Below are 12,098 nucleotides of genomic sequence, written 5' to 3'. Positions count from 1 at the left end.
CATGAACCGCTTCTAACGTTTACACTCTCTCATGGATAGTATGACAAGACCGTATGGTGATATCGGTGTCGGGCTTCATGGCGGCCATTTTTAAGAAGGGCAAAGCTCCATTGCACAGTAACGAGCTCAGCGTTTAGTAGTGACACTGGGCGGGGCTCGCTGGTCCCCTCCCTCTCGCTCCCATTGGCTGTCAGTCCCGGAAGTTTCCAGTAGCAGTTGTGAGTCAGCTGCTTGTCACCTGTTCTGTAGCTTTTGTCGCCGTTTCCTCCGGCAGTGCCCGGGCGCTCTTCTATTTCCACCATGGACGAGAACAGCCCGCTGGTGTCTCCGGAGCGGGAGCTTCCTGACTACACCTTCCAGTCTAAGCCTTCCCCGGTGTCCCCGGCACCGCTCAGCCCCGCCGCTCGCACCGTGCCCGGGGTAGTGGTTCGGATCCCGCAGTCCTCCCCGCAGTGTGTCCCGGCGCCTTCTCCCCCCGGCTCCCCCACAGAGGAGAGGCAGCCGCTGCTGGAGCGCAGCCATCACCGGAGCAAGAACTGCTTCCCGGACGACCCGGAGTTCACGGAGGTGGTGAGGCGGGCGGAGAGGGCGATCAGCCGGGGCATCTTCCCGGAGAGGATCTACCAGGGCTCCAGCGGCAGCTACTTCGTCAAAGACGAGCAGGAGGTGAGGTGACGCGGGCCCCTGTGGCCCCTACAGCAGCCACTAGGCATGGGCCCCAGGTAATGGCTGGCTGTATGTGGCGGGGCCCCTGCTAAAGGCTGGTTGTATGTGGCGGGGCCCCTGCTAAAGGCTGGTTGTATGTGGCGGGGCCCCTGCTAAAGGCTGGTTGTATGTGGCGGGGCCCCTGCTAAAGGCTGGTTGTATGTGGCGGGGCCCCTGCTAAAGGCTGGTTGTATGTGGCGGGGCCCCTGCTAAAGGCTGGTTGTATGTGGCGGGGCCCCTGCTAAAGGCTGGTTGTATGTGGCGGGGCCCCTGCTAAAGGCTGGTTGTATGTGGCGGGACCCCTGCTAAAGGCTGGTTGTATGTGGCGGGGCCCCTGCGTTCTATAACGTTTTAATACACTTTGGATTTCAGTTCTTTGCCTTTTACTGGACCTCTGCTTGCTGTCAGTGTCAGCTTGCTGTCTTGTTTACATTCCAATCCCGTGGAGACCTTGCCTGTTTCACAGCTGAGAGTTTGCTACAGTGGTATCCAGTCCTTCCTCCTATAATAAGTAAGCCCAAATCCGGGACCAGGGGTTCATCACACAGTACATAATAGATGAGGGGCCCCGGGAGAAGCCGAGCGCGGGTGAAGGTCAGCCAATGCAGTTTTGTGAGTCTGAGGAATTAAAGGGGTCGTCTCACCTGATCACATATTCTCCAGGATAGGCCACCAGTGTCGGGTACAGTGCTGCCCATAATTATTCATACCCCTGGCAAATTTTGACTTAAAGTTACTTTTATTCAACCAGAAAGTAACGGGAAATGACATAGGTGTCTCCCAAAAGATAATAAGACGATGTACAAGAGGCATTATTGTGGGAAAAACATTTCTCAGCTTTTATTTACATTTGAGCAAAAACTACAAGATGTTCCGCACTGTGGAAAATCTCAGAGGACGTGGTCGGAAGCCAAAAGTGACCCCTGTGCTGCCAGGAGGATAGTTAGAGAGGTGAAGAAGAATCCAAGGATCACCACCAAGGCCATCCTGGTGAATCTGGGCTCTGCTGGTGGCAATGTCTCACGGCAGACAATCCAACGGACACTGCACAATGCAGACCTAGGAGGACGCCACTTCTCCAGATAAGGCACACAAAAGCTCTCTTAGCCTTTGCAAAAGCTCATCTGGACAAAGAAGAAGACTTCTGGTCTTCTGTGTTATGGTCAGATGAAACAGAAATTTTATTGTTTGGTCACAATGATGGTTCCTTCATTTGGCGTAAAAAAGGAGAAGCCTTCAACCCAAAGAACACCATCCCCACTGTCAAACATGGTGGTGGGAACCTAATGCTTTGGGGGTGTTTTTCGGCCAATGGACCAGGGAACCTAATCACAGTAAACGGCACCATGAAAAAAGAGCAATAAATGAGGTTTCTCACCGACAACATCAGGCGTCTGCAGAGAAACTTGGCCTTGGGCACCGGTGGACATTTCAGCAGGACAATGACCCAAAACACCCAGCAAAAGTGGTGAAGAAATGGTTATCAGACAACAACATTAACGTTTTGAAGCGGCCCAGCCAGAGTCCAGACTGGAATCCAATTGAGAATCTGTGGAGGGATCAGGGTGATGGCAAGAAGACCCTCCAACCTGAAAGATTTGGGGCTCATTGCTAAAGATGGATGGGCAAAAATACCTGTGGAGACCTGCAAAAAGCTGCTCTGCAATTATAGGGAGCGTTTGATTGCTGTAATAGCCAATAAAGGACTTCTATTAATTATTGAGAAGGGGATGAATAATTTTGCACTGGACACTTTTTTCCCACAATAATGCCTCTTGTACATCGTCTTATTATCTTTTGGGAGACGCCTATGTCATTTCCCGCCAAAAAATTACTTGCTGGTTGAATAAAAGTAACTTTAAGTCAAAATTTGCCGGGGGTATGAATAATTATGAGCAGCACTGTAGGTGCAGGTCCCACCTCTGAGACCTGCACCCGTCTCTACAATGGGCCCGCGGGGTGCTCTCCATTAAGTTCTATGGGAGTTCCGAAAAAAGCCAAGGAAGCGAGCATGATGACTGTTTTTGGAAATGAATGGAGAGTGCACTGCGCATGTGCTCGCTTCAGGAGATAGAACGGGACCCCTAGCGATATGCCACCACCGTCTCGGAGGAGACCACCCCTTTAATTCCTCAGACTCACAAAGACTGTAAAACGGCGTATCAAAAGGCGCATGTGCTGACCAAAAGTGAGCAGAGAGCAGGTGCACATGCGCAGTGCACTATTTCTATGTGGCTTCTGAAAATACCTGAGCGTGCTCACTCAGCTTTTTACAGAACCCCTATAGAAAGGAATAGAGTGCACGCTGCGCATGCGCGCTCCTTCACTTTGGAGGCACGTTGAAGAGATGGGTGTGGGTCTCAGAGGGGGGGACCTGCACCTACCTGAGATTGGGAATATGCCGCCAATGTACGAGATGGACCAACCTCTTAAAAAACAAACAATCCCAGCGGTGGGCCCGCTATTCTCCTCTCTGTATAGTGTGGCCCTTCGCTGCCAGACTGTATACTGAGACAGTCCAGGATTACAAAAACATGGCTGCTTTTATTCCAAACAGCACCACCCCTGTCCGCAGGGGGTATGCAGTATTGCAGCTCTGCCCCATTGACTCCAATGGAGCTGAGCTGCAATTCCAGACACAACCTGTGGATAGGGGTGGTGCTGGTTTTGGAAGGAAGCAGCCATGTTTTTGTAATTTTGAGCAAATCTTTTAACCCCGGAGTGATTTGTTCCTTGGGAATTTGGATGGAGGATTAAAACCACCCGGGAACCTCCTGAGCAGGTGGCAAACGATGGCCCCGGGACTTCCTTATCTAGATGTACAAATCTGCCTTGGCCCAGCAAGTTCTTCTGTCTCTGAATGTAAAAACAAGCGTAATGTTGTCATTCGCTGACAGGAAGCAGAGCGGCAAGACAGTTCACATGGCTTTGAGTCACGGGTCTTGGAGAGCTGTAGACTAGAAGATAAAGTCACGGATGTCGGTGGCGTGACAGCGAGGTCACATGATCGGAGTCACACGGCCACCTGTGACCAGGATGTCATGGCTGGAGCTTCGGGGGAGGAGGGTCTAAGGCTCCTTGGAGACACAGGCGCTCTGGATCTCAGCTTCCTCTACAACTGGCAACACGTGGGACTCCTCGGTTCCCTAATAAATGGCAGAACACAAGGCTTCTGAGTTCCCCTTTCACACTCAAGTCCGGGGCTCCCCTTTAGTTTTCTGATCAGCAGGGGTGCTGGGTGTCAAACCCCCGCCGATGAGCTAGTGACGGACTGTTCTGAGGATAAAGGCTGGACAACCACTTTAAGGCTGTGTTCACATCCGCGTTATGGTTAACCAGTGACAGATCGGTCACACGACTGCGCCCACGGCCTCCTGTCGTCTAGATGGTAGCGGACACCGATGTGGGGAGATAATTGGTGTAAATCCTTCCTTCTCGGCTGTGTCACCCCGTCCCCTGTCATTCTATAGACGTGGCTTCCCATCTCCGCCATCTCTGTGTCATCGGCAGTGCTGGCAGGTGATTGCACGTGGCATGCTTTGGCAGTGAGATACTAGATAGAAGTTGGCAAGCGTGCCCATGTCACACAGATTTCACACGTCTTCGTATGTCTTCTGCACTGCACGATGCTCGCAACACGACACCCGTAAATGATAGCGGCCTTTCATCCCGCGTGCTGCACCAACCGCCAGCACGAAATTCTGGAAATGCAAGTGTCAAATGCAAAAATGTCCTGTAAATGTCACTGCGCAGCTTATGCTGGAAGCCTGCCATCCCCGGGGAGTGCTCCTGAATGGGATGTTACTGCACCTCGGAATAGCCTGCCAGCCATTGCCCCGTTACCTTTACTGATATTACCCCCGGGGATCAGCAGATGATCCGTGGGCAGATGGCCGCGCCAGACGGGGCGAGTGATTACAACTCCCATCAGGTCTAGTATTAGTATTGCTGCTTCTCAATAGTCTAATAATATTGGGCAACTGCTAGTTGTGCAATTTTCCTATTCAGCAACTGAGGTAGCTGCTGATTTCAGGCAAAAAGAAACAAAAAATGGGGAAGTGATTGAGCCTGCCTAAATCTGCTGAGATATTGCAATAAGGATTGGACTTAAAGGGGAATTCCAGGTTGTTAATATTGATGGGCTATCCTCAGGATAGGTCATCAGTGGGGGTCCGACTCCCGGCACCCAGGCCGATCAGCAATTGGAAGAGGTCACAGCGCTTTACTGAGAGGGTAGTGGATGCATGGAATAGCCTTCCTGCAGAAGTGGTAGCTGCAAATACAGTGAAGGAGTTTAAGCATGCATGGGATAGGCATAAGGCCATCCTTCATATAAGATAGGGCCAGGGGCTATCCATAGTATTCAGTATATTGGGCAGACTAGATGGGCCAAATGGTTCCTATCTGCCGACACATTCTATGTTTCTATGTCTCTTTCTCAGTCTGTGACGTAATTTCCATCAGTCCTATGGTCTATGTACAGCTCAGATCTATTCAAGTGAATGGGCCTGGGCTGCAATACCAAGCACAGCCACTGTACAATGTATGGCGCTGTGCTTGGTGCTCTATGAAGGCTGCAGAGCTCCGCCTAGCGCTGCGGCCCCTTCTTACAGATGATTATTGGAGTTGCTGGGAGTCATAGATCAGTTTGTCAGTCCCCTTTAAATTACTGAAGCCCCTAGAGTCCCTCCATATGTCGCTATATGGTGCGTTATTTGGCACAGTATTGTGGGATTATTTTCCCCTAGAAGCCGTGCTGTGTAATATGACCTCTGAAGGAGATTGGAAAATGCTGAAATCTACCTTGATCAGGTGCCAGATGGGAGGACTGTGAGCCTTAGGCCCCTTTCAGATGAGCGAGTGTCACGCTGCGGACTCGCAGAGCAGCACCTGTCCTGACCTCCCTAGCACTGCCGGGGTCACATAGCATTATATTGATTTATGATGCTGTGTACATGTCGGTCTTATGCAATACTACAGACCTCTAAAGGTTACATAACATCATAAATCAATATAATGCTATGCGACCCCGGCAGTGCTAGGGAGGTCAGGACAGGTGCTGCTCTGCGAGTCCGCAGCGTGACACTCGCTCGTCTGAAAGGGGCCTAAGGGTACATTCACACAACCGTATTTATGGGTCTGCCTCTGTCCCGCAATTTTGTGACCCATTCTTTTCAGTGGGGCAGCAAAAGATGGCGACAATACACCTTGTCAATTGCGGACAAGAATAGGCATTTCTAACATAGGGCTGGCCGTATGCCTTCTGCAAAATGCGGAACGCATATGGGGCTGGTTTCCGCAATTTGTGGACCGCAAAACGCATACAGTTGTGTGACTAGACCCTTAACTGTAGCGAGATCCACGGCGCTCGGTTGCAGCATTGCAAAATATTTGCTGGTTTGTAAATCGTAAAGGCGCCATACACGTTGGAGAAATATCAGGCGAACCCACCTATCGTCGACCGTGCCTGGGGGCGGCACGCCAGAACGCCGAATAAACTGCTGTGGTGTGTGTTCAGCTTTAGACGCTTTCAAGATTTCGGCTAAGTGCAAGTGAAACATCCTGGAAGGGAGGTCCGTGATGCAGCTGTGGATCCAGAATGAGGAGGTTTTATAATCTCTTGTGACTGTATGACGCAGAGCCGCCATCAGGAATTGGACCCGGGGGCTGCTTTTTGGAATGGGGAGATTTATTAAGATCTAAAAATCAAAAAGTTGCACCATTTTTCTGCAAGAAATGTGCCACTTTTTGATAAATTCCCCCAACATTCCACTCTTGCCATACACGCATACATTTGTGTTGCTTTTTGCACCAGTTTCTTGTCATAGAGTAAGATGCGCCAAATTTATTAAGAGGTGACCAGACCGTTGAACCTCTCTGCAGGGAAAGCTGGCACAGGTCAATGGAGGCCCAGATGGATCGGTCACATAACCCTCTATCGATGACCATCCGTGCGCCTACTATAATATATGCCAGCTTGTAGCATAATTTATAAGAAGTCTGTCGGACCGCAGGAGGCCGTTCCCGCTCCCGCCAAGCCTTCTTACTCAAAATGCCACTTGTTCCATATATTGCCACTTTATTAAGTCACAAAAATGGCACAAATCACTTGATAAATTTCCTCCAGACAGTTTCCTGTGAGAAATAACGAGCAATTCCACGCGTGCTATATACATGCTCTGCAGAGGCTGCAGTGTTAAGCAGGCCCTGACTCGGGTTGACCCTGTTCCTCAGGGGTTGACTCTGTACAGGCTCCACTGAAACCTCAGCATTCGCAAACTCGGATGGGGATCAAGTGAGAAAGGACCTGTTGATTCTTTTCCAGGATGGAAGGGGGAGTGGGGTCCATTACCAGCAGTTGCATTTTGATGCTTGCAGTGGGACTTCCTAATCTCTGAGTGCACTCTTTTATAGTACTCGCTCAGTACAGTGCACTTGACATGAGTGTGTAAGGAGGACAGAGCGGAGATGTTCCACTTATAGCATACTTGACATTCCAAGGATTCTTGCAACCTTCTGCTTGATGCCTCCATCACTTTGATGCCTCATTCCCAGTTATTCAGCGCTGCCAGTTCCCGCTACCTTAGGACAGAGGGTAAAGTAAAGACTGCACAGACAACAGGGGTGCGTTTGCCCGGTCCCTGGGACCCCTGCGGCGTGGGTCGTATGTTACACAGATGCAGAACCCCTGCTACATGCCCCGGGTATCATGGTCGGATGACGAACAGTCACCAGAAAGGCATGTATATTAGATTTGTCTGGCTTCAGACGCTTTTATGAGGTTACGATGTCATGGGATTAGATTTATAATTTAGAATAATAGAATTAGGCTGAGAGATTTTTTGATGGCTTCGATAATGATCCTGTACAGAGGGCACAGGGGGCATCACCAGGAGATGTGATGGACCTATATCCTTTATACACTCTGTACATTGCCGTACGCCTCTTTCAGGGCTTCTAGTTTTAGTTCCTTTTTGTACTGAAGTGATCACTTTAGAAAGCGTAGATATTCTTTGCCCGGGTGAGACGTGGACGCTTGCATTGTAGACCCATTGCCATCTGTGCCCATTTTAACGTGGAAGGATGGAGTAATGGCCGCAGATAACTTCATTACTATTCCACAAGTTTGTTAATTAGTGTGTCGGACTGTGAGGATCCTCCGATCAAATATAGGGTTCTACATTACCAACATGGCGTCTACATCAACCCCTTCTACCCTACTCCTTACCAAGGGGCCCTTGGTTCTGGTATCTAAAATGGCTGGGTCCTGTCAATTATGGTTATGCCATTAGTGGGAGCCATAATGAAGCGTTTTGCTGCCCTTGCTCAATTCAGAACCGATGATGGATACCAGCTTAGATCCACCGAGGTGATGGTAGGCTGTGCCTTTTGTTTGATAGAGCCTCAGCCTCCCAACCTAAATAGATTAATTCAGGTGACATTCATCTTCTTAGGAGGAGGGTAACATGTGCAGCACTCATATTGTGCTAGGGTCTTCAAGTGCCTTAGATAAAAGCACTTGTGTGAGGATCTGACTGCCCCTTGGTTATAGGAGTGATGCTGAAGATTGACCAACTCCATCAATGTTATGCATGTTTCTTCCAGTCAGAAGGAGATGGTTATATCGCCATCGTGCAAGCCCCTCCAGTTAAGGGTCTTTCAGCTGTTTGGTGAAGCCTCTCCTCTCTCCCATGTCGGTCTGCAAGACCCTTATGTAAAGACCAACAAAGTTTAGGTCTGTCAGTCCCATAAATGAAGGCCCTCAACGAGGGTCTGCCAGTTCATTAGATGAAGTTGCTCGAGGGTCTGCCAGTCCCTTGGACGACAGCCCTCAACGAGGGTCTGCCAGTCCCTTGGACGACAGCCCTCAACGAGGGTCTGCCAGTCCCTTGGACGACAGCCCTCAACGAGGGTCTGCCAGTCCCTTGGACGACAGCCCTCAACGAGGGTCTGCCAGTCCCTTGGACGACAGCCCTCAACGAGGGTCTGCCAGTCACATAGATGAAATATGCTAGATGCACCCTTAGTGCTGGACATTATGAGGTGAATGGTTGAATCTTCCATTGACACATGCGTTATGGTGGGATGCCTACCATTTACTACGGTCAGTGGTCTACCGGCCAATTTTTTGAAAGCCCTCAAGAATGAGAAGGTATTAGTTTGTTGGTTGTCAGGATGAGGCAGTGCATGTCTAATGTATCTGGGCAGCTGGTGAAGTGATAACTGCAGAACTTTCTCTATTTCATGTCCCTGTATTTTGAGCTGCGGAACCGTTTAGTTTGAGCCACACTCTGAAACGAGAGCGGATTGGTGACCTTCCCTTCCTTTCTCAATTTCGTAATTTCTAGAGTTCAGGAGATTTCTATCTCCTCCTTTCTCACCTTTCCCGTCCTCCCGTTTCACCTCGCTTCAGTTATCTTCCCGTCTAATGTTGTTGGGTCCTCGCATTATCTGTCTTCTGCATCTGCTGAGTTTCTTTTTCCCTTTCTTCTATCAGACCGGTTGGTTGCTTATTGATTTTGGGTTGGTGCCCATCATCTCAGCCGGAACGGAGCCTTCACTATCTACAGCTCTTATTAGAATAACAAAACAGCCGTTCACGTTTAAATAAAGGAAACCAGGAATTTGGAAGCCGACCCGGCTGTTTTCTGCACTTTACTACTGCCGTGTATGTGGTTTAGATTTCATCCCATGTTCTTTTCATTCACTCCATCTTTAATTGTGTGTAATTGACCCCAGAGCAGATCCTTCACTGCCCTTTGATGTTTTCAGTGAATGTATGACCCAGTCTTCAGTTTCTGGAGGTTGTTGCCCCTCTGTTTCATCCATGGAAGACGTTGGGTTTCTTTATAATCAGAGATGACCACGTCCTACATCATTGATGGGAGAGAGACTTAAGTTGGGGGCAGCGTAATGTTAATTAGTGTACCCATAGGCTGGCTGGAGTATCCTCTCAATAGGGTTAGGCACTGATCGGGACAGGGTGCAGCTTTCTGCCATGTCAGAGAAGGGGCAATGGAGGGGATGTAGAATGAAGCCTTTCATCCTGGATGTCTATGTTATGGAATTACTACTACTTCCTTCCTCCTTTCCTTTAACTCCTTCCTTCCTTCACCCCTTTCCTTTCATTTACCTTCCTTCTTTTCTCCTTTCCTTTCCCTTTCATTTACCTCCTTTCTTTCTTTACCTCTTTCCTCCCTTCCTTTCCTTTTACCTCTTCTCCTTTCTTTACCTCTTTCCTCCCTTCCTTCCTTTAGTACCTCTTTCCTCCCTTCTTTCCGTTTTTACCTCTTTCCTCCCTTCCTTTCCGTTTTACCTCTTTCCTCCCTTCCTTTTCCGTTTTAACCTCTTCCTCCGTCCTTTCGTTTTTACCTCTTTCCTCCCTTCCTTTCCGTTTTTACCTCTTTCCTCCCTTCCTTTCCGTTTTTACCTCTTTCCTCCCTTCCTTTCCGTTTTACTCTTTCTCCTTCCTTTCCGTTTTACCTCTTTCCTCCCTTCCTTTCCGTTTTTACCTCTTTCCTCCCTTTCCTTTCCGTTTTTACCTCTTTCCTCCCTTCCTTTCCGTTTTTACCTCTTTCCTCCCTTCCTTTCCGTTGTACCTCTTTCCTCCCTTCCTTTCCGTTTTTACCTCTTTCCTCCCTTCCTTTCCGTTTTTAACTCTTTCCTCCCTTCCTTTCCGTTTTTACCTCTTTCCTCCCTTCCTTTCCGTTTTTAACCTCTTTCCTCCCTTCCTTTCCGTTTTTACCTCTTTCCTCCCTTCCTTTCCGTTTTTACCCTTTCCTCCCTTCCTTTCCGTTTTTACTCTTTCCTCCCTTCCTTTCCGTTTTTACCTCTTTCCTCCCTTCCTTTTTTCCTGTTTTACCTCTTTTCCTCCCTTCCTTTCCGTTTTTACCTCTTTCCTCCCTTCCTTTCCGTTTTTACCTCTTTCCTCCCTTCCTTTCCGTTTTACCGATCTTCTCCCTTCCTTTCCGTTTACCTCTTCCTCCCTTCCTTTCCGTTTTACCTCTTTCCTCCCTTCCTTTCCGTTTTTACCTCTTTCCTCCCTTCCTTTCCGTTTTTACCTCTTTCCTCCCTTCCTTTCCGTTTTTACCTCTTTCCTTTCTTGAAAAGTCATTTTTGTGTTGCTGCATTCCAACAGAGGAATGTTTGGGGGGCAGGGGGTTGAATAGCAATTCCGGCATACAGTATTAGTGCCTGTCAGTGTTACTGACCATCCATCGGATGCTCACAGCAGACCTAGAGGCTTTCCTTAGGCCCCCGGCTTCCATGGTAATGTGTAGGACCCCGTTAATGTCCAGTACATAGGAGTGTCAGTGGCCCCTGTGGAGCAGCACATACATTATGTCTGCCTGGTCAGCATTTATGTTAGGTCTTCATATTTCTCCCATTTGTCCCAGCAATGGAGGTGACCAGTGACTAATGGTCCTCACACTGATCACGAGTCAGGCAACTGACTTCAGGGACTCTCATTCTGGCATCATCTGCAAAAGAGGAAGCTTGTCTCCGTGGTCCAGTAGTATGCGGTGCACTGTAGTTGTGTGTTATTTATATTTTTATTCTTTTTATGAAATATTATGTAAAATGCACATAATCTAAGGTTAGTTTCACATCCGCGTCTTTTTTGTTCAGGTTCCGCTTTTGTTAATACAACACTACGCATCCGTTCCGTTCGTATGCGGTTGTATTATATTGAAACCGAACAAACTGGATCCGGCATTAAAATCGTTGTAAGTCAATGGCGGACGGATCAGTTTTTTTAATGCCAGATCCGGTTTGTTCCTTTTCACAGACCGGACACAAAACCGCTGCTTACTGTGTTCTGTCACAAAACGGAACTGATGCATCCATCATTGACAATGAATGGGGACACAACTGAACCGGTTTGACCCGATTTTGAGGTCCTCTGCCAGACCTCAAAATCGGAAAGCCAAAAACGCTAATGTAAAGATAGCCTAAATTAGGATTTTTATGTGTCCCATCAGTTAAGTGTCCTTTTTTTTTTTATTTCTCATAGAGCAGGGATCAGCAACCTTTGGCACTCCAGCTGTGGTGAAACTACAACTCCCAGCATGCACACTTGTTTTGCTGTTTTCAGAACTCCCATAGAAATGAATGGAGCATGCTGGGAGTTGTAGTTTCACCACAGCTGGAGTGCCGAAGGTTGCTGACCACTGTCGTAGAGGCATGTCTGAAATTATAATAGGTGGGGTCCAAGTGTTGAGACCCCTATACATCTCTAAAATGTAGGGACAGAAACGCTCAACCCCCATTCTTTTTGCTCAGGTCTCCTCCGAGAGCAGAACCGACAGGAACTAAGGGGTGCAATGCTCATCTGAGCGCTTCTGCCCCTTCCTTTTAGCAAAACATGGAGGTCTGATCACCTGGACCCCCAC

At 48.7% G+C, this 12,098-nt stretch overlaps 1 protein-coding gene across 1 annotated transcript in view; it reads left to right on the top strand.

The window, feature by feature from the left end:
- The first annotated feature begins 196 nt into the window (after positions 1-196).
- LOC122941079 (phosphatidylinositol 4-kinase type 2-alpha-like) overlaps positions 197-12,098 on the top strand; it is a 34,905-nt gene continuing 23,003 nt past the window's right edge. The window contains exon 1 of the mRNA XM_044298069.1: positions 197-666. Coding sequence (XP_044154004.1) covers positions 301-666 — 366 coding nt within the window. The 5' untranslated portion in view covers positions 197-300. The remainder of the gene's footprint in view (positions 667-12,098) is intronic.

The sequence above is a fragment of the Bufo gargarizans genome, chromosome 6 (assembly GCF_014858855.1).
Source record: "Bufo gargarizans isolate SCDJY-AF-19 chromosome 6, ASM1485885v1, whole genome shotgun sequence".
Classification (NCBI taxonomy): domain Eukaryota; kingdom Metazoa; phylum Chordata; class Amphibia; order Anura; family Bufonidae; genus Bufo; species Bufo gargarizans.
The sequence above is the reverse complement of the archived record's forward strand: the minus strand, read 5'-3'. Positions and strand labels throughout refer to the sequence as shown.